This window comes from Podarcis erhardii, assembly GCF_964252035.2.
Source record: "Podarcis erhardii genome assembly, chromosome: Z".
In the NCBI taxonomy this organism is placed as follows: Eukaryota; Metazoa; Chordata; class Lepidosauria; order Squamata; family Lacertidae; genus Podarcis; species Podarcis erhardii.
Window position 1 is genome coordinate 26,587,112 of NC_138504.1, and position 26,989 is coordinate 26,614,100.

Consider the following 26,989-nt stretch of genomic DNA (forward strand, 5'->3'; position numbering starts at 1 on the left):
ATGCAACCCTATCCGGGTTCTGTGGCTGATTTAATTTATGAGGATTCCAGAAAAACTGGTACCTGCTTTTCAAAGGTACTGAATGCTAACAGATGCCATTGGAAGACACCAGTCTCTGCATTATTCTGTTTCCCTTTTATGAAATGCAAAGAACATGCCCACTTTTACAGGAGCACCATCAAACCTTTCTCATTTGTCTTCAGAAATAGCACATCTTGGCTCTGTCTAAATCTCACTACTGAGCCAGATAGAAAGAAAGGAAGCTGTGTTATACTGAACAAGACTACTGGCCCCTCTAGTTCACTCCTGCCTAAGTCATGGGTAGGGAATGTGGCGACCTCCACATGATGTTGGACTGCAGCTCTCATCATCCCTGATCATTGGGCATGCTGGCTATCCCTAGCTAAACTCTCTATACCCTCCAGCAGTTCTCCAGGGTTTCAGGGAGAAGCCTGTTTCTGTCCTACCTGAAGACCTAGGCATCTTACCTCTTTGCCATGACTGGAACACAGGGCTTTTTTTCCCAGAGAGTGCTCACTGGAGCTCAGCTCCGATACCTCTCAGGTGAGTGCCATTGCCATTCTAAGGGAACAAGGGAGAAGTTTCTGGTGAGCTCCAGCACCTCTTTTTCTAGAAAAACAGCACTGCTGGAACACATATGTAACCAGTGTATGTGAGGGTAGTTGAAGTCACCCATTGCAACCATGGCAGTGACTGCAGTAATTTCCTTACAAGAGACCCTTTTCTAAAGTTATTGAACTCTAAAGTTATTACAGTGGTACCTCAGGTTAAGAACTTAATTCGTTCTGGAAGTCCATTCTTAACCAGAAACTGTTCTTAACCTGAGATACCACTTTAGCTAATGGGGCCTCCTGCTGCCGCCGTGCCGCTGCCACATGATTTTTGTTCTCATCCTGAAGCAAAGTTCTTAACCCGAGGTACTATTTCTGGGTTAGTGGAATCTGTAACCTGAAGCATCTGTAACCCGAGGTACCACTGTACAAGAATGCTTCTTCTTTTGGGTGCTTTCTTGATTTCATTATACATCTCAAGAGCTGCCTGAGCCTTTTGATCAAGGAGATGATAGCAACGTCACCAGTCCTAAATTGCTCTTGAGGTGTAGTATAACAATATAGGAAAAAATAAAACATTTACATATATGAAGATAGTTAAAGCCATTGCATATTTAAAACTCCTTCTCTGCCATCTGCTGCCACTGACTCATCCCCTGTCCCACGGACTCCTCTGCCTCCCCAATTATAAGAAAAAGGGGACCAAAAAGAGGCCGTGTGGAGGGGGGGAGGGAGTCAGCAGCAGCAGTGGGGAGGGGGAGAAGGTGGCAGTGGAGGAGGATTCGGCACTGGGAGGGCAGAGGAGTCAGGGGTGATGGTGCAGGAAGTGGCGGAAGTCCTCATAGGCCCTGATCTGCTGCCTCTCCTTTCTTTCTCCAACCTGCCAAACTGATGCAATTGCTTTAGCTTGCCTTATGGGCAGGCTGGCCCTGGATGCAGGATGAGGAAGAGAATGGAAAGACCTGCCTTTCCAACTATTCAAGATCCAGAAAATAACATGAGGCTTGCTAGGTCAGGCCACCTCATCCAGCATTCTGTCCTCACAGCGACCAACTAGATGATTGTTTGAACTCCCACTTTATATTTTGTTTATTCACTGAATTTATATCCCACCTTTTTCTCAAAGGAGCTCAGTAGTCCATCCGCCCCCCCTCCACATTTAATTCCCACAACCAGCCTGTGAGGTAAGTGAGGCTGAGGGGCAATAACTGGCCCAATGTCACCTATTGGCTTCGTGACTGAGTGGGGATTTGCGACCCTGGTCACCCAGGTCCTGGTCCTAGTGGTATCTGACCACGGCATCACACTGTCTCTCATTTGTGCTACCTAGGATACAAGTCAGAGGGTGGCCTAAACAGAAATGTCAGGTAGATAATGGTAACATGAGATCCAGAGGTGTAGTAAAGGTTGAGAATGCAGTGAGGGAGAATGATGCTCTCATCACAAAGGTGATAGTAGAATCCACACCTGTTGATTCAGTTTATGAGATGTGAGTCATTTCTTCTACCACCACCTACAAAGGGCCTACAAGGTGTTTTTTGAACAGCTGGCAGCTAAGAGGCAGACTACCTCACAGTGTTGTTGTGAGGATGATCCAGCTCTTTGGAAGTAAGAGGGAAAGTAATAAATACCTGTTAGGTATTTTGGAAAGTTCTCTGCCTGTTATGCACTTAGACATATATTGAGATGTCATAACCAACTTTTTCAAGATGGCTCCTGAGACTTTTATTATTTTCAGAAGACAGTTGGATGCCATTTTGAATCAAAATGGTGGACTGAACCTTTCAAAGGTATACTGATTTTAACCACTGTTTTCACAACTTCATTGATTTTTCTTTTTCATAGAATTCCTGAGCAATACTGGGTATGAGGCTGCTAGTACTTAATGAAATCTGGTAGAACAGGATAAAATTCTTTCAGAGCTTTTAAAGGAAAAGTATCATACATAGAATAAACAAATATAGAAGTATAGATCTAAGTCCTCCACATACAATACTCTGGCACACACTAGTCTGTGTTTTAATGTCAGGTTTTTTATGGGGTTTGGATATAAAGGCATATTCAGAATTAAATCATATGGTATTAGCCAGAAATGACTCAACTGCGGGACAGGGAAGATTACTGTAAGCTTCATTCAGAGTTGTCTCAACCCATGACTCCTGGACAATTGGATAGTCAAAGGGCAGTCTGTGTCTGAAATGCTTCTGGCTTAGTTTTCCATCAAGTCTGGGTTGATATATGGGTCATACTGGAGGTCACAGGAAACCCAGTTGGTCTGAAACTAGTCCAAACCTGAAGATTCTGGTTGTTCTTTGCTGAGGCTTGTGGGATTCATTTACATCTAATAATAACAACCAGGAGATGAAAGAATATACAAACTGGGGAAGAAAGAGCACCCCATAAATTCCTATTAATTAATTTGCCCTGCTTTAACGTCCGTGTGACACTCCAGTGACACTGCCATATGCTGAAAGGCTGAGTTTCAAAAATGCAAAATGCCCACAGATCTCATTGGTGTGTGTTTACTTACTTACTTACTTACTTATATCAAACATTTATATTCTGTAGTTTCTAAGCAGCATACAATGATGTTAGAAAAGGAATGCAGTAAGAAAAGATTACCTAAAACACATGCCAAAATAGACAAGTTTTCATCAAACACCAGAGGTTTAACAGGAAGGGGGCATGTCTCATCTCATCTGGGAGGGAGTTCCACAAAACTGGGTCCACAATGCACAACATACAGCTCCTTTAGCTGAGTTTCCAAGGCATGAGGAATTGCTAAGAGTGACTTTCCAGAAGATCTCAGTGATCAGGCAGGGATATTAGGAACCAGGCAGTCCTTAAGGTTTCCTGTACCCAAGTTGCTAAGGGCGCTGAGAGTTCTTAGTGGGGGCCTGTTCCCCTAACAGAGCTGCAATTCCCGGAGTTCCCTTGGAAGTGGGATTGATTATGTACCCTCCAACATTTATTTGATGAAAATAGGGATGTCCTGTTCTATCATCATCATCATCATCATCATCATCATATACACCATTCATCTAACTGGGTTGCCCCAGCCATTCTGGGAGGCTTCCAGCATATATAAAAACATTGAACATTAAAAAACTTTCCTATACAGGGCTGCCTTCAGATGTCTTCTAAAGGTTGTGTAGTATAGTTACTTATCTCCTTGGCTCAGGGGTCATATAACTCCATACACTCCAACATTTCTCCAATCAAAATAGGGGTGTCCTAAGGAAAACTGGGACATTCGAGATCAAATCAGAAACTGGGATGGCTTCTGTAAATCTGGGACTGTGCCTGGAAAATAGGGACACTTGGAGGGACTGTGATTATTTAACCACTCTGGTCCTAAGATGTTTGGGGCTTCAGACATCAAAGCAAGCACCTTAAATTGATTCCGGAAAACAACAGGGGACCAGTACAGCTGACAGATCTATGGCTACTGTCTATACCAGGAATCAGAGACCAGTATCCCTCCAGATTTTGTTGGACTCCCATTGGCCCTGCTGGTAAGGGCTTATAAGAGCTGGAGTCCAACAATGCATTGAGGAACACAGGTTCCTTACCCCTGTGTATGCCAGGTTTAGCTTATGCTGTTAAGAATCTTCCTTGGTGACGTGAGGAATATGCGCCAGCTCTCTTTGGGGGCATCTGGGGGTGGTGGTCATCGGCACAAGGAGAGACTGAGGTTGCAAGCTGGGCAAAGATAATCAGCTGTGTTGTGTCTCTCCCAGCCTCAGCTCTGCCAAATGACGACTCTTCTTGTTTACAACACAGTACTTGACCTGACGTATTTTACAGCTCTGAAGATGTAAGTGCTTCACAGCCTTGTGATTCTCACTTGAGAGTAAGATTCTCAGCAGCAAAAGAAGCCTCCCAAACAAACATTTGAGGCTCTGCTTTTGTGTGAGATTGTAAAACAAAACCATTGAAAGAGAAGAGCAAGAGAGGCCAAAGACAGGTACCTGCACAGATACCTCAGTGAATTGCAGCTATGCTGACTGCTGTATTTGAAGGCACAGAGTGCAGTGCCTGAGCCCTGCTCAGAAGGTGGGGAAATACATTAACAAAGCATAAAAAACAATTTGCAACAAACAGTGTGAGCATATGTATCTGGTTGCAATATTTTGCAATCTCGTCAGCACTCTGCCAGATAAATGAGCGATGCCTGGGTTTCTTTTTTGTAGAACCCAATAAGGTTACAACTGTGACAGTGCAGTCTTTGGGGATACTTTCAGATGCCTATTTATTGCCATGGGATCAGTTAGTGCTCCTCAGGCTCAACAGCCTTCTTGTACAAGTGATGGAGGTGATCTCAGGCATGGTGCTAAAGACATCAAGACTGTTAGTCTTACTTCTGGGTGGCAGTATTTGCACACACACACACACAAAAAAAAACAGATATCACAGGCAGTATTATCCTAACAGATACAGCACTAGAGCTTTTAATTATCTGATCTCCTGATGACCCTCAGCTATGCCAACCTGATCTGGTGGTTCTTCTGCTGGCAGCAGCACAATTGGAGATAGCCAGTCACTGGAATTTGGCTGGACTTTCTATAAGAGGCTGTCTGGACAAAATATGGCATTGTCAGAAAGATTAGCTTACCAGAATCATGTGGTTTGAGGAATAACTTAAAAAAGAGAAATTTAATGCAATATTCTGGCCTTTTATTTCTTATAACAAGGATAAGAATCACTTTCTGTAAACTGCTTTGAGTTTATTTGTTTAAAATCAAGCAGTATATAAATTTTATGAAATGAAATAATTAAATAAAATAAGGATGGACATTTACTAAAACCTTCAATGTGTCAGGTTAGACTGTGGAGGGTATATCTAAATAGCCAAAATTCTGCCAAAGAACTTCTGCTTATAAGAAGAAGAAGAGTTTGGATTTGATATCCTGCTTTATCAATACCCTAAGGAGTCTCAAAGCAGCTAACAATCTCCTTTCCCTTCCTCCCCCACAACAAACACCTTGTGAGGTGAGTGAGGCTGAGAGACTTCTTAAGAGAAGTGTGACTAGCCCAAGGTCACCCAGCAGCTGCATGTGGAGGAGCAGGGACGCGAACCCGGTTCACCAGATTATGAGTCCACTGCTCTTAACCACTACACCACACTGGCTCCCATTATATTGGACACACACTCTAAATTCTCTTAAATTCTGACTCACTGCATACTTCCTCTGATATTCTGCGATATGAACTTTTGTAGTACCACCTCAAGTGAGGTTATAGACATTGCTTTAATGTACTTTGTCTACATTGTTCTATGTTCATTTTATGTTTTCCAAAACTCAATAAAATAATTTACTAAGGATGACTGTTCGTCTTGGGAGATGTCAACATTCACACCAATGCCATATTGTTTGGAGTAGCTCAGGACAATCTTGGGAATATCCCAATATTTCATCAGAGCAGTATATGTAGCTTAGCACACTCTGGATTTCATTTTCTTAAGCAGGCAGGGAGAAGCAGTCCCTGTGTCATGGTCAGATCACCTCCTGGTGAGTCTCACAATGTCTCCTGGTGTGGCTTACAGTGGCCTTTCCCCAACCTTTAAACCACTTTGTGGAAATAAAGGACTGTCCTCCATACATTAGGTCAGGTGGCTACCCTGTTTCTACTTCTATGTCTAGGTAAACACAACTGAAGGCTTCTGGAACTCACAAATCTATCATTGTGGGTAGAAACTGTGGGTTTGCAGCTGAATTAAGAAAAGAAGAATGGTACTTATCTTTCAAGCAACTTACTGGCTGTAAGTTGGTGCTGAAGTATTCCTGCTCCTGAATCACCATACAGGTCTGTCAGCAATGGCAACAAAAACTCATTAGGAAAGGCTGATTATATTCAGAGAGAGAGAGAATATGACAGATGGACACCCAAAAGACCAAACATATCAGCTGGAACGCTTTGTTCCTTGAGGAATCTGTGAGCTCTAAAAAGCCATCCAACCACTGAACTGAATCTCTGAGTGAACGAAAATCATTTCCAAAGGTTGCCTGTTGATGACAGTCAATCTTCTGAAAAATGTCGTAGTTTTTAAAAAAATGAATAAATTCTGAGGAGTGGTTTAATTTTGCCAGCACTGGGAAGCTACAGGATGGCTACCACACTGAATGAGAACCAGTGTAGGGGTACTTAGGGTGTTGAACTAGGACATAGGAGACCATGGTTCAAATCCCCACTCAGCCATAAAACTCACCAGCTAACGTGGAGCTCTCTCTCAGCCTAACCTACCTGACAGGATTGTTGTGAGGGTAAGATGTGGGGGAGGAAGTACCATGCATGCCACCTTGAGCTTCCTGGATAAATGGCGAGATGTAAATGTAATAAATATATGATAAATACTTGTAGAAGCACCTACCATATGAAATATGGATTGCTGACAATTGGGCTGATGATGAAGAGAGATTTTGAATCAGGTGATATGACTAGCTTCCAATGAGCTGCTATGTTTTTACTGTGGGAAACATGTTGCCTACTGTGAACAAGAACTCCTGGATTGGTCTGTTTTTAATGTAAAATGGTCATTATGTGTCACTTTTGTACAGAATGCATTTTCTTCCTTTGTTACCTCAAGTGCATCATTTTTACTTTCTGATTTCTGTGAGATAACCTCTTTTTTCTTTTCTTTTGCATGTTAACAAGAATACCTCAGGCATCATGATACCACCTAAATCTCAACTAGTTCCCAATAAAACTGGGAGCAACGAGTCTCTTATGTAGGACATCACACAGTGCTTTGGTGCGCCTGCTCTTTGCAGGACGTTTGGGCTGAGCCTGTACCAGTCACTTACTTCTGAAAGCAGGTCTGGTCCTACTCTTAGGCAAGATGAGGCACCTACCTCAGGCAATAGATGCTAGAAGTGGCAGCAGCCCCTAACCATTCTTCCTGAGTCCCCTAAGCTACCACTAGCCTGCTGCGCTCAGTTGTGATGTGGGATATCATTATCACATTTTGCCAGTGTTGAAATAAGATTCTAGTGCCAGTCTGGTTCGATTTTGCACATAGAATGGGAGGGGATACCATGTTGTATTTCATAGGAACAAAGGGAGTCAGACTCTTGGTCTGCCTAGCCCTGTATTGTCCATAGTGAATGACAGCAGGGTCTTTCTGCATGCAGAGCCGATGCTTTGGCCTCTGAGCTATGGCCTTTTATCAAATGCAATTTTTCATTTCCCACAGTAACCCATCTGCATGTATATGTAATGTCATTTCAGAACATTCAAGGATCATTCCTCCCTTCCTCTCCTTGTCTGTCTCCTGCATCCTCCAATTGATGGTCAGCATCATTGGGCTCCTGCAGAGGGTCCTTTCCGGGTCCGTTGCCAACTCCCAGAGCCACCATGCCCTACTTGTTTCCCCTTCTCTCATGCAGCAAAATACCTTGGGCCAGTCTTTTCTGAACTCCCCTCCCCAAAACCAGGCCAATGGGTTGTGTCCAAATAGGTGTCTACATGTAGTGGGCATTTTTGGCCTGTTAATGTTTCCCCAGGGTGTTTCCTATTGACCTAGTTGCATGCTATAGCAGTGAACTGGGAACCCCGAAGCTGAAAATGGCTCTACACCTGAAAGCAACCAGGATTTCATTCTGTCAAATGTGGCTGCATACAAACAGAAGGGGAGGAAACTTGCAAGTTACCGTATTTTTTGCTCTATAAGACTCACTTTTTCCCTCCTAAAAAGTAAGGGGAAATGTGTGTGCGTCTTATGGAGCGAATGCAGGCTGCGCAGCTATCCCATAAGCCAGAACAGCAAGAGGGATTGCTGCTTTTGCTGCGCAGCGATCCCTCTTGCTGTTCTGGCTTCTGGGATTCAGAATATTTTTTTTCTTGTTTTCCTCCTCCAAAAACTAGGTGCGTCTTATGGTCTGGTGCGTCTTATAGAGCAAAAAATGCGGTATGTGGCGCAAATATCATTGGCTGTGATGTATTGCGCTTACTTTATTTTGAAGGTTTTCAAAGCCCTGGGGGTGGGGGTGGAACCCTGAAAAACATCCTGATTTGCATGCCTTGTTTGACTATATATTTAAAAAGAATGCCTCCAATCCTACAAAATGTTTTTTTAAAAATCTCTTTTTTGTTTTGTTTTTATAAAAGAAATCATAATGAGAGAGTGATCATTGCCTTCAAATCTAAGCCTCTGCTTTGTGGCTGGTTGCCTAGAGGGAAAAGGACCAGCCTGCTGCATGGAAGGAATTAATAAAGGCTTATAGAAACTTTGCTACTAGTGTTGTTGGCAGCTTTCTTTTTTTTCCATCTCTCTCTCTCCCTACTGATGAAGCATAGCTGCGCTTGGAGAGATACCTTTCCCAGCTTACTGTGTCTGTTGCCTATAGAAGCAAAAGGAGGAGAGAGAGAGAGAGAGAGAGACGGTTGACGGAGGCTGCTGTGGTTCAGCCATCCAGAAGATATATGGATCTGTCTCACCCGTGCAGGAAAACCATCAGCAGCACAGTGAGAGCAGGACCATCAACTAGCGTCTAAGGAATTAAGCAGCGCCCCTCTGCCTGTCGCAATGCAAAATGCTGGCATGCAAAGGAGACGAGAGGAAAGTGTACTTTCTCCTTGGAAAGCCTAGTCTTCCAGCTCAAGCGACAAAACAACAGCTGGTCTCTTTTTCTTCCAAAGCACCTGCATCTTAGAGGGGATGCTTCCAGGACACCTTGCAGAAAGCAATCTAGGGTACACCTACCAAGGAGGTGTCTTGAGGGGTCACTCCTCTGCTCCTGCTTACGATGAAAGGTAATTGGCTGCACTTGTCAAAATCCAACTGTTTTTATCTCTGTGCCAAGGCTTAGTTAGAAGAATGTGCTATTTTATGCATTTGATATGAAAGGAGAAAATAGACTATCTGCCAACAAAAAAGGAAAGCTAGTACTTCCAATTGATGGTTTCTTTTTTTTTAAAAAAAAGCATGCATTGAGGTATCAATTTTCTTGGTGTCTGTGCTTTTTCAGGGGGAAGTAAAGAGATTATGTGTGCTACAAATGAGCTAAGCAAAAGTATTGATTTCAGTAGTCAGATTAAGCCCAGACAGCTTGTTTTGGGAACAGGCGGCCTTCAAAAAGACACTAAATGCTACAGCAGCAGAGTGTTTTGACTAACTTTTTCTGCAAGCAGTACGACTTAATTTCTAGCTCCACAAATATTCACAATAATACAATGCTGTCCACTCTAAAAATCATCCCAATCTGAGTTAACCTAAAATGCTAAAAGTGATCCTTTTAAAAAGATGGTTAATTTGTTTGTGCTTGGTGAGAATAAGACAAGATAGGCTGACTTGTTTGTAACCGCAAGAAAGATGTTTACTGCAGTTGCTTAGCTAACAAGAAGAGTCTTGTTATTCAATCTCTAGAGCTGGGGATAAATAAACCGAATTGTAGAGTTGGAAGGGACTCCAAGGGTTATCAAGTACAGCACCCTGCAAGGCAGGAACCATACCCCCCCCCCCTCTTCATTTGTATGCAGGGGCATTTAGGGGCAATTAGCTCAGGAGCACAGGGAATTGTGATCTTTTAAAAGCAGAGTTGTGGACAACCTGCCACCCTCCAGAAGATGTTGAAGGAAGCCTCCAACTCCCTTCAGCCCCAGCCAGTGTGGCCAACATTTGGGGATGATGGGAGTTGGAATCTAGCAACAGCTGGAGGGTTGCAGGTTCTGCATTCTCACTATAGAGTTAGGCATACAGTGAGTTGCTTAACTGAGGATTACTTTTGCGGAAAGTTCCACAAATCTTCGAATATGGGATAAAGGTGTCATGTTGTAGTAGCATTCAAAGTTCTTCCTCTTTTATCCTCACAAGCCCATGAGGTTAATTAATCTGAGAGAAGGCCGCTGGCCCAAGGTTACCCAGTGAGATTCATAACTGAGTGAGGATCTGAACCTGGATCTCTTCCGAGTTCAACACTGGAACCACTAGAATGTGTGTGTGTTTTATTCACTATAAACTACTTCAAGATCTTCTGGTAGCAAGTGGTCTATAAACGGAAACAATAAGTAAATAAATAAATAAATACTCCCATCAGCCCCAGAATGACCAATGGTCAAGCATGATGGGACTTGGAGTCCAACAACACCTGGACTCTTCACTCCTCATGCAAAGTAGGACATTTGGCTATACTGTCCTTGGGAGATCTGGCTCAGGGGGGTTCCAAGGCGAGTGTCTGTAGGTCAAGGCACTTCTGATTAACAGACTCTGCCTCTGGCTCAGGATTGGTGATAGGGTCTGGATAATAATAATAATAATTTTTTATTTATACCCCACCTTTCCCAGTTCAAAAACTGGGCTCAGGGTGCCTAACAGCAAATTTAAAACACTTAATTGTAAAAGCAGCATAAAATACAGTATAAAAACATGAATAACAATAAAATTCAAAATTCAGAAATCAGTTTAGGGGAAATAAGCATTAGATCATCCCCAGGGCTAGCTGGCTGAATTGGTCCTACTTGGGCCAGTGAGGAGTCCAGGGGAGAATTAGCTGTGGGGTCTCAGAGCGGGTAATCTTCATAAAAGGGCAGGGGGAGGGAAGAGAAGGGAAATAAAAGATCAGGCTGAGTTCAAATTAAAGGCCAGGCAGAATAGCTCTGTCTTACAGGCCCGAAGGAAGGAGGTTAAATCCTGAAGGGCCCTAGTCTCATGGGACAGAGCATTCCACCAGGTCGGAGCCATCACTGAGAAGGCCCTGGCCCTGGTGGAGGATAGTCTGACTTCCTTAGGGCCCAGGACCTCTAAACTATGGTTATTCATGGACCTTAAGGTCCTCTGCGGGGCATACCAGGAGAGGTGGTCCTGTAAATATGAGGGCCCTAGGCCACAAAGGGCTTTAAAGGTCAAGACCAGCACCTTGAACCTGACCCTATACTCCACCAGGAGCCAGTGCAACTGGTAAAGCACTGGGTGAATATGCACCCATGGCAGGGACCCCGTGAGGAGCCTCGCTGCAGCATTCTGCACCCGCTGAAGTTTCTGGGACAGTTTCAAGGGCAGCCCCACGTAGAGCGAATTACAGTAGGCAAGCCTGGAGGTGACTGTCACATGGATCACTGTGGCCCGATCAGGGCGGGAAAGGTAAGGGACTAAATGTTTAATGTGGCAAAGATGGAAAAATGTTGCCTTAGCTGTTGCTGTAACCTGCGCCTCCATGGAAAGGGAGGCGTCAAGGATTACACCCAAACTCTTAACAGATGGATCCAGCACCCTTATGGCTTCTGCCCCTGGCCCTTCTGATCTAGTTGATTCCTCTGCAGAAAAGAACATTTGCAGAGTGGGTTTATCTGTAGCCCTACCATGCTCCCTACAAGAACTTTACTGTTCACAAAAAGAAACTCTATTGTATGCACAGAAATGGGCTCTTCAGCAAAAGAAAACAAGGAAGCCCTTGTGCAAGGAAGCATGCACAGACTTTTCAGCTGGGTCTATTCATTCAAATTGATTTGACTCCCCCAGAATTTATTTGATCCATATGTGCAAAGCCTCCCCTGTGGCATTCCTTATAATCTTCTACAAGTCAGGAGGTGTTCTGCATGAAGATTCCCTCTTGCCCTCATCACAGAGCATTCCCCGACACAGAAGACAAGGCAGGAAGTCCATGCACACACATAGTTTTGTGAGCAAATCAGATTCTTCCCTTGCAAGGAACTGAACAACTACTCTTAAGACTGGAGCATAAAATGAATCACAGGCATCCATGCTAAACTCCCAGCCTCATTGAATTATCTCCACTCCTTAATCTCTTCCATTTATTAGAAGTGCCTTGTAGAGGCTCATTAATTTGGGGCTCTTGTTTCGTAATTGATTATTACACATGAACTTCAGGTTAATAACTTTAACATAATGCCACCTAATTTTCAGAAGTAACATCTGTGACGCATATTATTTCATTACCAAAAATGGTCTGTTAGGATTTGATGTGAACTCTGCCTTTTTCAGCAGAAAGAGCTGCAGAAGACAAGAGAGGTGGCTGTCACCACTGTCATGCCACACACCCTCCTCTGCCAGGGGGTGCTCTGTCACCACCCAAAACCACCCTGTACCACTTCTCACTCTTAACAAGATGTATGGCTCTGAGCTGTGTTTCTTATGGGTAACTCTATAACCTGCTTCCACCCCAAATTATATTTATCTGAATAAGTGGGTGGGGTATAATAATAATAATAATAATAATAATAATAATAATAATTCCCCTAATGTTAGCAAAGTATGAGGCATGTGGTATAAAGCAATTAATTTATGGAAGAGGAATCATAAACAATGGCTGTGCGATTGAGGATTGTACCTAAGCACATAGTTTCAATCTGTTTATCTTATTTGTTGCTTTATTTTATATACAACAGTAGCTACTATAATACTGATACTATATTAGATGACTAACCCTGCTTTACATCCGCCACCAACTCTCACACAGTCTACCACCCATCCCCAAATGCAACTCCGCTGTCAACTCAACTCGACTCCAAACCCTCTCAGACTAATATTCAAACTCCCTTTCAAAACTCCCAACCAATCACCGCTCACTATCAGCATTCCAAACTCACCCCCTCCCTCTCATCTTAGTTCCTCTAATTTCATTTTTTTTATTAATTGCATTTATATCCCATCTTTTTCTCCAAAGAGCTCAAGGTGGTTCTCCCCGTCCCCCCGCCACATTTAATTCCCACACCAACCCTGTGAGGTAGGTGAGTCTGAGAGGCAGTGGCTGGCCCAAGATCACCCAGTGAGCTTCATGGCTAAGTGGAAATTTGAACCCTGGTCCTAGTTTAACCCTTTAACCGGTACATCACACTGGCTCTTACCTATGCTTACCAATGTATTTACCTTAGTTACTCTATTGATATACAGTGGTACCTAGAGTTACATACGCTTCAGGTTACATACACTTCAGGTTACAGACTCTGCTGACCCAGAAATATTACCTCGGGTTAAGAACTTTGCTTCAGGATGAGAACAGAAATCGTGCTCTGGCGGTGCAGCAGCAGCAGGAGGCCCCATTAGCTAAAGTGGTGCTTCAGGTTAAGAACAGTTTCAGGTTAAGAACGGACCTCCGGAACGAATTAAGTACTTAACCCGAGGTACCACTGTATGTGCTTATAATGTACAGAAACACCTGAACCTTGCAATCACATTTAACCTCTCCATATTGCAACCCATATCATGATATTCAATAGGATCCAATTGCTTCCTCCAATAGTAAACTCGGTACCCCTTTGCTAGTAAGGCGAAACAAGAGGGAGACACCAGGATGCTCAAGGGAACCTTGAAGTTTGCAGAAGTACTGAAACAACAACAACAACAACAACAACAACAACAACTACCACCTAATGTCAACTGACCATTTTCAGTGGCAGCTAAGGTGTAGAGGAATGTGAATGAGCTGGCTTGAGGCCATCACAGCTGGGGTATCATGGAGAAAGGCATGGCTGGCTGCAACTCTGAAAAGGACTCAAGCATGCTCCTGTTAGGGAGCAATACTGCAAACTTTTGTTGCAGATCCCGTTTGCTGTCTCTACTTAACTTCTGTGTGATTTGTAGTCCGATCACCATATTTAAATGGGTATACTTATTTATGCCATTTTAACCTGCATGTTCTAGACAGTAATTCAATTATCTATGCAAGTCCTTAGATATCTAGTAGACTGCTAGATCTCAGAGAGTAAATACAGTATAGTACTCTCTACCTGAGCTGTAGGAGCCACGCCTTGAAGAATGCTTAAGGATGCTGATGGCTGACTCCGTGCGTATAGAATGTGTTTAACAGTGTGTTAAATAAGGCAAATGGAGTTTTCTCTGGCAGGGCTAGATTAGGTAATTAAGATTGTGCTTTGGATGACTTAACTGTGGTATAGACCAGGCAAATAATCAAAGTACTATTATGTACAGGAGTTCTCATGTATTACTGCCAAGACTCACTCCTGGTTTATGCACTAAGGAGGGTCACAAGTTCAAACTATAACTTTGTTCTTTGTGTTCCAAGTCTGGGCTTAACCTTCAAGAGCATTTTTAAAATGACAGCAAGGCTGAACTCCTCGGTAGCATATCTTTGCTCCTGCTTCCGACAGGCATTCATAAAAACATCTGGAAAAGCTTATACATGTACAGACTGTACATCCATGGGTTCTGTCAGTATGACAGGGGGAATAGACCATTTGTATGGCGCCTACACACAGAACAGTTTATATGTGTGCTGAATACACATAAGAGTGCAAGAGCAAGGACAATGGGTGTGATCCCATCCCACCTACATGTTCTCATTTTCAAGTGTGAACTGGAATCTGGCCAGCCAACCTATATCTTTTAATTAGTGCAGTGCAAAAAAAAAAAGAGGGACGCAGGTAGCGCTGTGGGTTAAACCACAGAGCCTAGGACTTGCCGATCAGAAGGTCGGTGGTTTGAGTCCCCGCGACGGGGTGAGCTCCCCCGTTGCTCAGTCCCTGCTCCTGCCAACCTAGCAGTTTGAAAGCATGTCAAAGTGCAAGTAGATAATTAGGTACCACCCTGGCGGCAAGGTAAATGGCGTTTCCGTGTGCTGCTCTGGTTCGCCAGAAGGTAAATGGTGTTTCTGTGCACTGCTCTGGTTTGCCAGAAGCGGCTTAGTCATGCTGGCCACATGACCCGCAAGCTGTACGCCGGCTCCCTCGGCCAATAAAGCGAGATGAGCGCCACAACCCCAGAGTCGGCCACGACTGGACATAATGGTCAGGGGTCCCCTTTACCTTTAAAAGAAAAAGTGAACAATAAATCTTGCCCCTGATTTTCTACCAATTACTGGGAGAAGAAATTGCATCCAACAGGGTGGGGGGTGGGGGTGGCAATCAGTAAAATTCTAATGGATTGGGTATAGGGTTTTGGGTGTGCTTCTGTTATTGCTGAGGTGGCTGAGAGGTGGCTGCAAGTGCGATTTATTTGGGTTGTATCTCATGCTAGCCCTATTCAGAGTAGACCATTGAAGTTAATGGAGACTGCTAAATTAAGGACATTAAATTCAGCAGGTCTACTCTGAGAACTTGGTTGGATGCAACCCTTTCATTCTGCAAATCATCCCTCCTGTTGTCTGCGCTAAACAGGCTTTCCTAGGGTGCTCATGCTTCAGTCAAAGCTCATGGGAAAAATACCCTGAGAAAACTCCTCCTAGACATTTTTCTCAGATCAGGAACTGTGGACAGCATGGGAACCTGCAGAGAACTGGCCAAATATTTAGCCTTTGGCCACATTGCAGTGATAAGGGAAGCTCAAAACCCAAGGCTGAAGGAAGTTCTAAAGGAATTTAAAAATTACTGTGAGAATGAAGCAGATAAATTGAAGCCTTATTTGCAGAGGAAGAGAACTTATGAGAAACTGTGAGTACAGATTTTGGCAACGCAATAATTTTTCCTTTTATTACCAAGAGATTCTCTACAATCAAAGAGATTATGTGAAAGTTTGCTTAATAATATAGTCTCTCTCTGTGTCTTTTTATATCTTTATAGAAATATCATGTTGGCTACTGGTACTGCTGTCATTTTGGTCATCTGAAGGTGGGAAGTGGAAAAAGACCAGACTAGTTCTTCTGAATATAGTCACTGATGTTTGCCTTCTAGTGAAGACAGGAGTCTGCTTCCCAAAGTAACCAAAGCAGACTTTTGCAAGGTAACTCATGGATCTGTGAGCCATTGGGTGACACTGTTGGTAGGAGATCCTTACCCCCCAAACTCCATTGAGACGTTTATTCCTTACTGAAGAGAACACAAATATTTTTCAGCCAGGAAGGTTTTTTTAAAAAGTAGAAAAAAACCACCACCCAGAAGGAACCTTTGATTGATTCTGCCATTTCCTTAGGCAAAGCCATGTGAGAAGATGACCCTTTGATGAGAACTATTCCTCTATACAAGGCAAAGACTTCAGCCCATCCAATATTGATGCATGAATTACCTCCTAATCTAATCTTTAAGACACTATCAAAGAAGAAGTAAGGAATTCATGAGTGAACAGAGAAAATGGAAAAGGCCTGAGTAAGAAATGACTGAGGTCTATTTCAGATTCCGTGGAAATCTTACTGGTCGTGCCCACCCACCCCCAACCCTGGCTACAGGAGTGGCAAATGCAGATAAATACTCCAACTTGTATATGTATGTAGGGTTGTTTCTGACCCTACTGGCCATCCTACTCATTCTACTTTTCACCATGCTCCTGCGTCTGAAACATGTCATCTCCCCTATTACCACATCTCCAGAGAGCACCGAGAACATCCAGCAGTTTACAGATGTTGAAATGCATGGCAGGATCCCCAGTACTTAGTGGGCTGGAGGCTGGGAAGCAACTGGTTGCAAAAAAAGATTGTCTGCGATGAGAAACCAATTTCATATGTTGGAGCGTGTGGAGTGGAAGTTCTGGACAGCCTTGAGGGATGCACTGGCAGAGGGTTGGCCTGGATGGCCTTTGAGGTCCTTTCCAACTCAGTGATTCTACATAGAATTCAGTTTGCCTTGAAAATGGCAAGACAAGAATCCAGCATGCTTAGCTTGACACTAAGAGCTGTAAGCAGCATGTGCTGTGATGTTTGGTTTCAAACAACCTACATATAGACATATGAAGCTGCTTTATAATGAGCTGGTATAATCTGGCCCTGTACTCATCGTTCTGGAATGGTAAGAGCTCTCCAAAACAGCCCAGGTGACTGGTTTTTTTGCAGGAGAAAATAGAGGACTTAACGATGAATAAAAGCAATAGAAGGAACTAGCACTGTATCAAAACCTGTTTGCCTATTTCTCCCTCTGTGAAAGAGGTTGCAGGTTTATCTGCTTCATTCTCAGGACACTTGAGCACTTCTTCAGAATTCTGGTAGCTGTAGGATTGAGACACCCTTGGGTGGTATGGGAGCTTTTCATTCCAATAAACACTTCTCAGTGCTTCTGCAGCCTCCCTAGCTGCCTGTGCTTCTGAAAGAGCCCCATGGGAAAAACTACTTCATGACTTATTTCTGGGTTTTAATTGAAGCATGGGAAACCTAGGAAAAGTATTACTGAGTACCTGAGACTGCTGTGCTTACAGATTTTATTTCTAAGAGATATATTTCCTTTTTAACCTTTCCACACTGATTTCTTTAAAAGTACAAAGACTTCACTTAAAAACAACAACAGTTGTCAGGTGCACAGTGGGCAGCCTCCTCACCTTCCCATACCTTAAGAAAAGCCCAGCTGATGATGTCATGGCATTGTAAGGAAGGGCACCCAGGAAGGCTGCAGAGCACAGACTACTGGGGAGATGATTTGTAGAGTGATATAAAGCATACTCACAAACAACTCTAGGCCACCTTGAAGGTAAGTGCAACAAAAACAAAACGAATCTCCCCACAGATTCTTTTTAATGCAATTTCTTGGGAGAAATGCAGGAGAATTTTTCAGTAGAGCATGAGAAGCAATATGAGCATTAACCACAAGATTAAATACTATATAGCTTCATAGCTTTTCTTGGTTATAACCAGAACCAGTGCATAATACAGGAACTAAAGTGTGAGTGATGTATTCTTGAAGGTCATCTTTGCACCCAAAGAGATTCTGTCTCTGCTAACATGAACAGTGGCTTGGTAATTCTGCATGGCTCACCACAGGAAAGCAAGGAAATCCTAAATCTTTCTCTCTCAAGTGATTTGCAAAATCTAGCTTTCCTGCAATATACACATTCCAGTACAGCATTCTGTTCCAAGACCAGAACAACTCTAAAGAATGAGTTCCTGGTTCACTTAAACTGCAGGAGCCAATCCCCATTGGACAGATTAGTTTGTTCCACTAAAATTAACAGGAACTGTTGTGTATGTGTCCTATGCACTAGGATCTCTGGATTGGCAAAAATAACATCCACACTTTTGGACACTAATTTGCCAATCTATCAATGAGTTGGGCAACCTGCACTGGCTCCAACTGAAAAATAATAATGCTAAAATACACCCTTTCTTTAATCTATCTGGATACTATTCCCTCTATTTCAGGTTCCTTCCCCAAATCTTTGAGACCTCTTGGCTTTCGATGTGACTATGGTACCAATTGGTGCCTTGTGGTTTCCTCTGAAAGGACAGCCCTGCTGGATAAAACCAAGGACCCATCTAATCCAGCACCCAATTCTCATGGTAGTCAGCAAATGGGAAGCCCATGAGCAGGACATGAGCACAACAGCACTCTCCCCACTTGTGATCCCCACCCCACCCCATCCCACCCTCTTGGCATGCCACCTCTGATACTGGAAACAATAAACAGCTACAATGCTCCTGCTTCTCTCTGCCGTCCAGGTCAGACCTGGCTCAGGAGCACAGCTGAGGGTGGGTGTGAGCGCTCGCTTGGGAGCAGCGGGGGATGGCGGCCCCCTCAATATTTTTTTTGGGGGGGGAGGCTCCTGCCTAGAAATATTAAGGGAGCTGAAGCCCCTTCTGCCCCCACAACTGGCGTTCCTCCTTGCTACTGCTGCAACTCCCTGTCCATGTGTTCTTTTGTGTGGACCTTGTTCATAAAAACAGACACAGGGAATAGTAGTAGTAGCAGTAGTAGTAGTAGTAGTAATAATAATAATAATAATAATAATAATAATAATAATAATAATAATAATTTATTTGTTTATATGCCGCCCATCTGACAGGGTTACCCCAACCACTCTAGGCAGCTTCCAAAAAATTAATATGACATCAAAGTGCAAGACTAGTCAGCTCTTGCTGGCAAGCAAGCTGAACAAGGTGAATGGGCAGTGCCTGCAAAAAGGAAAGGAGGAGAGCCTGCGGACTCTAAAAGTGGGCAATGGGGTCCCTTCTGGGAAATGGGGCCTGATAAATAAGCACCCAGCAATGCCTACCCTGAAAATTTGACACTGCCAAATAAATGAATATACAAGGTGGATAAAAGTCTTTCAACTATAATGGGTCTTGGGGGGCAGCACTCAGGAGGTTATTCTTAGCAGGTGAGTAGAGGTATTATTGCCAATATACAAGCATATCTCTTTTAAATGTTCTTTCAGAGTGAGCACCTAAAGCTTACGCAGCAACAGAATCCATCTGTATAGCCGTGTGCTTATGAATTACACCAACTAATCAGCTAACGCAGTCCTCTTTTTTTTTTTCATTAGAAGGTGATATCTGCAAAGCCATCTGTGTTAGGTGTGTAACATTTCAGGGACATGAACTAATCTCAGCTCCATTTTGCAATCTAGCCTAGAAATAAAATCCCAGAGGGTATTCTACTATATAGCATTCATCTGCCAATTCCCCTCTCTCCATGAAGTGCAAATTCCCCAAATGTGAGCCACGCTAAAATTAGCAGTCATACAGACACTCTTGCTTATGACAATAACAAGACCATGTTTCATCCAATGCTCTGGAAATGATGGTGTGTTTTGTTTTGTTTTCAAACAAAAGATGGGTGAATCTGTCCATTTCAGTTTCTCCTCCCAGTTTCTCATTTTTTTTCAGTCCTAAGTTTGGTTCTCCACATGTCCGTATTAGTTTGTGATTTATTTACTGTATTTTTTAAATACAGTAAATTCACCAGCATTTTAGTGGGAATTTCTCCCAATATACACATTTGTATACAATTTTGCCCAATACACTTTTTTTTTTGCAAAGCAGTTTTCCCTAAATTAATATGTTTGTGCATATTATTTTTTACTAATATTTGCATTGTCATGCACACTTTGCTGCAGTATACGCAGTTTTGTACAACATTACTTGTCTAGAGATCTGCATTGCAAAATTCAGAGATGACTGGGTTTGCTTATTGTTCTGGAAAATTTGAATGAGGCAGGTTTGCCTTTAAATGCTAATTTCCCCTCAACCACTATTTTTAATACACACACATGGTTCATTCTTGATGGGGTGTTACTTTTCCCTTGGGAGTTTGGGCTAATATTGTGTATGGGGTGGGGGACTACTAGAATACAGCTGCTCCTATTTATATCCATAGCACCAGCTTTATGCAACCCTTTTGATAAGCAATTATCTCTGTGCAACCTAAGCTCGGTCTCCAAAGCACTGAAAGAAAGCCAAGGCCATAGTATCTGCTTTGCATGCAGGTGTTCAGCACAATGAGTTCTTTTTCATATACTGTAACCATCAGAGAATTACCTGTGAGATTTCCCCCCCTATTGTAAATTTTAAAAAAACCTGACTGTATATTAAACTATATGTTGTATGCAGGATTAATACTTAACATTGTCAGAAATTACAATCCTATTTATCATTATAAATATCCATATTTTCCTGTCTAATGTATTGTGTCCTTTAGTGAATTAGGGGAGGTTGGTCACTGCATAGTGTGAGCCTTCGAAACACCACGCTGGGGAATGTCAGGTTTGGATGAAAAGTCAACCAAGTGCTCCAGGCACCTGGACCAATATTGCCCCTTGATCTGTATATGGGCAAGGTCCATTATTCAGTCCAGTTGCTTTTATGTATATTCCAAGGAGGTGATAGGGTGGGAATCTTCTTGCATTGGGAATCCACCATGTGGTTCCAAAGAACATTCACCTTTTCTTTGGGACAGTTTGTTGTTGTTGTTCATTTCTATCAATTCTTTATTTGCAAAATGTAGACACTCATACACACACCTTGCCATGCCCTTCCAATGCATTTGGAATCACTCAGGGCAGCTTAAAATATAATTTAAATACTACCCCACAAAAGGAATCAAACAATCAGAAAAGGGCAGCAAGGTTTGGATTTCGTTCAACAGGGAAGTTTTAACCAATCTGGGCAGGAGGGGAAGTAGGTGGGTGGAGAATTGTAAGAGGGTGTCAGGTGTATTTTCTGAGTAAGGCAGAAAGGAGCCTCACTGCCTTTACAGATGCAGGATGCACTGTAATAATGAGAGGTCATCACCACTTGTCCACACCCAAGCAAACATTCATAAATCCTTTATGCACAGAAAAGGATACCTCAGTTTGCCCCGAATCTCCCATCACACCTAGTTTGTGAGGTCATAGGTGGCAGCTATCCAAAACATTTCCCCTCTCTAGCCTAGAGCCCAGCATCCTAAGATAAGCATAGTACAGCACAGCACAACACAGCACAGATAAGCATAGTATCAAAGCAAGCCAGTTAGCATATATCAAAGCAAGGAGACATAGACATATATGAGCTCATTCTTGCCACAACTACTCATTAGTTTTTGGGGTTATCCTGACTACCAAGATGACGTTTGCAGGCCTTCTGGATTATTTCACTTCGGTTCAACACACTATTTTTCTGCCTAAGAGGAAGTATAAAGTTATGCTCACAGACAGAAGCCAACCAAGCGGGAAGCTGAATCTTACTTCAGCACAAGGGAAAGACAAGATGGCAACATCTACTGCACTGGTCTTCAACTGGTAAGTTGGGGCCACTACTAGGGAGTGACCTGAAGTAAGTTGGGTTGCAAGAACAGCACTACCACCATACAAACACTTGGTTAAAAAAGAAATGGGTCCTCAAATACATGCTTGATTTAAAGGTGAGTCCTGGGTAGGAAGAGGCTGTACCCAAGGCAGCAGGTTAGCTTTGTCCCCCAGCAGAGAGAAATGCCTCAGTAGAAGACAGGGGTGTAGCTTGGGGGGGGGGGCTGCTGGGGTGATGGACCCAGACACATTTTTCTGGGGGACACTGGCAGGGTGGTGTGAGGAGAACACAATAGGCACGTGCCCTTCCAATCTGTCTCATTGCCCTGGGCACCATGAAGAAACAGTCCGTCACTGGTGGAGGAGATAGGAAGCAGAAGGCTCGTTCCATCATCTTTACTGGGGCACCAGCACCATCAAGGACCACTGCCCGTTAACTGTGTTCAACAAGTGTTGAAGAATTCATTCCTGAGTTTGATTCCACCCCCCTTCCCTTCCTACCTCTATTCCCTTCTCTGTCTTTTTTTAAAAAAAATTTAAAAGCCTTCAGGGGAGGGGCTGTCTTGCTTTAATTGAGTGCATGTAAGCCACTTTTGGCAGGGATTCGGGTGGCACTGTGGTCTAAACAACTGAGCCTCTTGGGCTTGCCGATCAGAAGGTTGGCGGTTCGAATCCCCGTGACGGGGTGAACTCCCACTGCTCGGTCCCAGCAACCCCAGAGTCATTCGCTTTGGACTTAACAGTCAGGGGTCATTTACCTTTTTTTTTAAAGCCACTTTCAGCCAAAGAGTGGGAAGCAAATGCTCTAAATAAATAATGGATAATAAGGAAATGTTGCACAGGCATGTCCACTCTGCCTGACAGGAGCTCTCCAGGGGTACAGGCTACCTGAACCTTTTCACTGAAGATTCTGGAGGCTTCTTAACCAGGTAAATGTAAATTACCATCGAACTGTTGCTTATACTCCATTGCAGGGCAGATTTTCTGCAGAATGAAATGTGCATTGCCACTGACCTATATGACAGGGCCTTTTCAGATGTGGTTTCCCAGTTGTGGTATGCCCGCACTAGTGAGGTGCACTTCTCTCCATCATTATTGATGTTCAGTAGGAATGTGGAAATATTCCTGTTTACCCAGGCATTTGGAGGTTGAGGAATACTGTCCCTGGCAATGGCAAGATCATGGAATGGAAGAATGTTTTTTTAATAATAACTCATTTTCGATGTTTTTAATTATAATCATTTTTAGACCTGATCTGGTTTTAGAATGTTTTACTTTGTCTATGCTTCTAAATTGTGTATCTGTTTGCAGCCCTGGGCTCCTTGGGGAGGAAGGGAGGGATATAAATTTAATAAATAAATAGATGGTGACCCTTCAGACAGCAATAATGAAACAGCTTCGGAGAAGCAACATGGAACAACTAATAAAGCAGAATGGTGTGTGGATGATCCAGTATAAATCTATCTCTAATAAACTATTATTGCATCAATAACATGTTGCAAAATGCACAGGGGTAGGGGAACCAATCTGGAGGACCCTTGTTTATGCTCAAGTGATGCTCACATAGACCTGGGGACAAAGGTGATCCTGGGTTGGCACATATTTTCTCTGATGGGCAGGCTGGGAACTGTTTTATAATTGGTATTCAAGGTTTTAAGGATTTCCTGGGGGATTTGTTCTTTAAAGAAGGATGGCTTTTTTCAGTGTGCCATTCACACCATAATTAGACAAAATGATGGCTTAAACCCCCAGTGGTGAGTAAACACTGTAATTGGTGCTCATTTGTGCCAGATAAATCCACAGAGACAATATCCTGGTTCTCTTCATCACAGCCACTTTAATGGGAGAGGCCAAACTAGGGGAAGATTCTCTCATATAGCATCAGCTTAGTTCTTTCAGGTAGGGATTTTTCTTTTTGGTAGGGGAGGGCAGGAGCTACATCAAAATCTACTGGAAGATCTCTGGGCAATTTGCAGTAGATCACAAGCAGTTTCCCCCTGAGTCCAAGTCGTTTAAGAAGAGCAACAACTAAGACACACTACTATGCAATCTTACTAGTCTGACTCATAGACAAACTCTCTATTCTTTGAGCCTCACTGTTGCCTTCCCTTAAACTGGAACTTTATGCTTAAGGGTGCTGGCACAACTTTCTGTTTCATAAAATTGCAAGTTAGTTTCTTTGTTGGTTTCTTTGTTTAATCATTACATAGTCTCAGTGTTCCTAGCCTATGAAATGGGAGTACTGTATAAATTGGTACTGTATAAATTGGAGCAGGCCATGATGCTGTTGTTTTGTTTTTTAGTTCTGCATTAGGATCTCCAATCTGCCATTACACAGATGTAGATTAATACTTGGATAAGGTTATTCCATAGCATAATACATGGGGTGCACTAATGCCTCTAACACCCTCAGCTACTGTTTTGCATCAATCCTGGTTGGTGGAGCTCACTGCTCAAAGTAGACCCTGCAATCCTGAAATCTGCCTGTCCCTTGATGCTCATTGATGGTGCTACATTTATGCAGGATTAAAAAAAATTGTTGGAGCAGAGGTAGTCAACATGATGCAACTCCCAGAAGCCCAGGCCATTGGGCATGCTAACTATGGGCTGATGGGAGTTGTAGTCCAGGTCCAGGAACATGTGGAGGGTACCACGTTGGCTACCCTTGTGCTGGAGTATGCACAATGCTAACACATTTACCTTGCCTTTCCACAATATGGGAACAAGATGGTTATAACAACAATGGCGACACCCCTACTAAAGCATTCATATGCCACTTCAACAGCCCATGAAGAGGCCTGGGAACTGTAGTTTGCTAAGGGTGCTGGGAACTGTAGCTGTGTGAGAGGTTGCCTAATAATTCACAGTTCCCTTTACCAAACTGCAGGATTCTTAGAGGGGGCAGCTAAAGTGTAAAAGAGTGTTTTAAATGTATTGTGTGAATGTAACCTACTGCAAGGGGCTTTCAGAGAGAAAGAAGCATGGCACTTTCTGGTGTTTGAGGCTGGTGGAACAGGATAAGAGATGGTCACAGACAGAGATGTGTTGGGGTTTAAGAGGGGAAAGATGGGGAGGGAGCCATGCAACTGAAGGTCATTTAAAGTACGTTGCACAGGATCCGTGCGCAGACAAGAAGCCAGTTTAGAATGCAGCATGGTGTGCATCTGTTTGACAGGGTTGCAAGGCAAATTTTATATGGGATAATGAATGCAGAAGAGACACAGAAGAGAGGGTGCTTCCCCCAAAAGCTGAAGTAATGCACCGTTATTGAGTCTGATTTACTGTGCTTAGTACATCAGCAGTAAGTAGCGCCATGGTGAAGAATTAAGGATCTTAACGCTGATGAAAGAGCAGAGCTCCTGATCTGGGACAAAACCGCCAGCAAAATAAGATCACCTCAACAGCATTGACAAGCCACCATAGAATCTGGAATGTTAATGAACTAAACGGATTCACTCACCTTGACCACCACGGTCTGTGTATGGAAACAAACACACATCACGGTATGTAACACTTGAAGCTAATTAGCACCTTGGGGCAAGTTGTTTACAAACAGAAAACAATAAGGGACATGACATATATCCCCAGCAGTGCACTGTGCGCTACTAATCCCGAAGTCAGCCAGATCTTTTTCTTTGCTATGTCTTTGGCCTTTCCCATTTTTAAAGGAATGAATCATACTCAGAGAATCTGCTGAAAAGTTGCCCCAAGGACCATTTTGGCAAGGTCTGGGTAAGACATTTTCATGTCCAAGGCGAAGGGCAAGACTGAGCCCTCTCCCCTTTCTACATACAGATAGCACTCCCACACGCCCAAGGAAGAGAAGAAGGCACCTTGTATTGTGATGAGTCAGACCATTGATCCATCTAACTCAGTGATGTCTACACTGACTGGCAGTGGCACTCCAGGGTTTTAGACAGGGGACACTCCCAGCCCTCCCTGGAGATGCCAGGGATTGAACCAAGGACCACCTTCATGCAGATCTCTAGCTATGGGCCATGCTGGCTGGGGCTGATGGGAATTGGAGTCCCAAATTGCCTGGAGGGCCACAGGTCAGCCATGCTTGGGCTGCACCTCTACAGGCTTTACCCAGGCTATGACTTGCTCTTTGAGATACGTGATGGGACACAGGACCACAGGAAGTTATCTTATAACAAGTCAGATCATTAGTCTATGTTCAGTGTTGTCAACACTGACTGGCAGCAACTTTCCAGGGTTTCAGATGGAGGGCATTCCCAACTCCAGCTAACATTGTGGGGAATCAAATCTGGGACCTTCTGCATGCAAAGCATGTTCTCTACCACTGAGCTGTGGCCACTCCAGGGCAGCCCAAAATGCAAGTGAGTTAACATATAAGACTGCATACCCCAATGTATGTTGGACCAGTGGCGTAGCGTGGGGGGTGCAAGGGGTGCCAGCCGCACCGGGCGCAACATTTTTGGGGGCGCACTCGGAGCTCTCTGCCCCTACCTGGTCCTGGTGGCTCACTCTCTCTCTCACAGTGCTGGCTGCGATGGAAAGGACGAGGCTGCGCGCTCCCCAGCCCAGGCGCCGCCTTCTGCGCGCACACTCGCTTGCAGCTAGAAGCCCTGCAGAAAAGGCCGTCGGGTGCAGGAGCGGCGCCTACATCGCGCTTCCCGGAGGGGGCGCGTCGCCCGCCCGGCATTGGCGCGCGTTTGGGCGGGCTGCGGAGGGCGCGAGCGCTGCGTGCGCCCCAGGAGGCCGGCGAGGGCGGGAAAGCGGGCGGCTCGCTCCTCCCGCGCGCCCGAAGGGGCTTTTTTGGCGGTTCCCCCGCTGCTACGAAGTCCTAAGCAACGAGAAGGAAAGCGCCTCATGAGCATAGCACTGGAGGGTGAGTCTCAACTTTTCTGGACGAGCACTCAATGTGTTGCAGATATTAAGCATAACTTTAAAGCCCTAAAAAAAGAAGAAGCAGCAAAAAAAAAAACCACCCCACACGGGGGGCGTGTTCTAATTCCCTTCTAACTCCGGGTTAGAGCGCAGCACGTGGAGGATGGGTGGGGAAAGAGAGAGGAGGCGGGCGGGCGCACTGATAGAATGCCAGGCGCGGGGGCCGCCAGGG

At 43.9% G+C, this 26,989-nt stretch overlaps 1 protein-coding gene and 1 long non-coding RNA gene across 6 annotated transcripts in view; one reads left to right on the forward strand and one right to left on the reverse strand.

The window, feature by feature from the left end:
* Positions 1–26,989, reverse strand: part of LOC309333616 — a 39,841-nt gene that overhangs the window by 7,468 nt on the left and 5,384 nt on the right. For 3 of the 5 annotated variants that reach the window (XR_014152591.1, XR_014152593.1, XR_014152594.1), the window contains exons 2-3: positions 6,332–6,382; positions 489–582 (exon numbers count right to left, since the gene is read on the reverse strand). This is a non-coding gene — a long non-coding RNA (uncharacterized lncRNA). The remainder of the gene's footprint in view (positions 1–488; positions 583–6,331; positions 6,383–26,989) is intronic. The other 2 variants (XR_014152592.1, XR_014152595.1) reach the window with 1 other exon arrangement.
* Positions 8,533–20,802, forward strand: SERTM2 (serine rich and transmembrane domain containing 2). Its single transcript, XM_081847335.1, has 2 exons — positions 8,533–9,326; positions 16,047–20,802. Exon 2 carries the CDS (start codon positions 16,576–16,578, stop codon positions 16,852–16,854), a length of 279 nt encoding a protein of 92 aa, XP_081703461.1. The 5' UTR covers positions 8,533–9,326; positions 16,047–16,575; the 3' UTR covers positions 16,855–20,802.

Bases quoted from the DNA above. Each gene is read 5' to 3' on its own strand.
- SERTM2 (XM_081847335.1), top strand. From the start codon at position 16,576: ATGACTGAGGTCTATTTCAGATTCCGTGGAAATCTTACTGGTCGTGCC.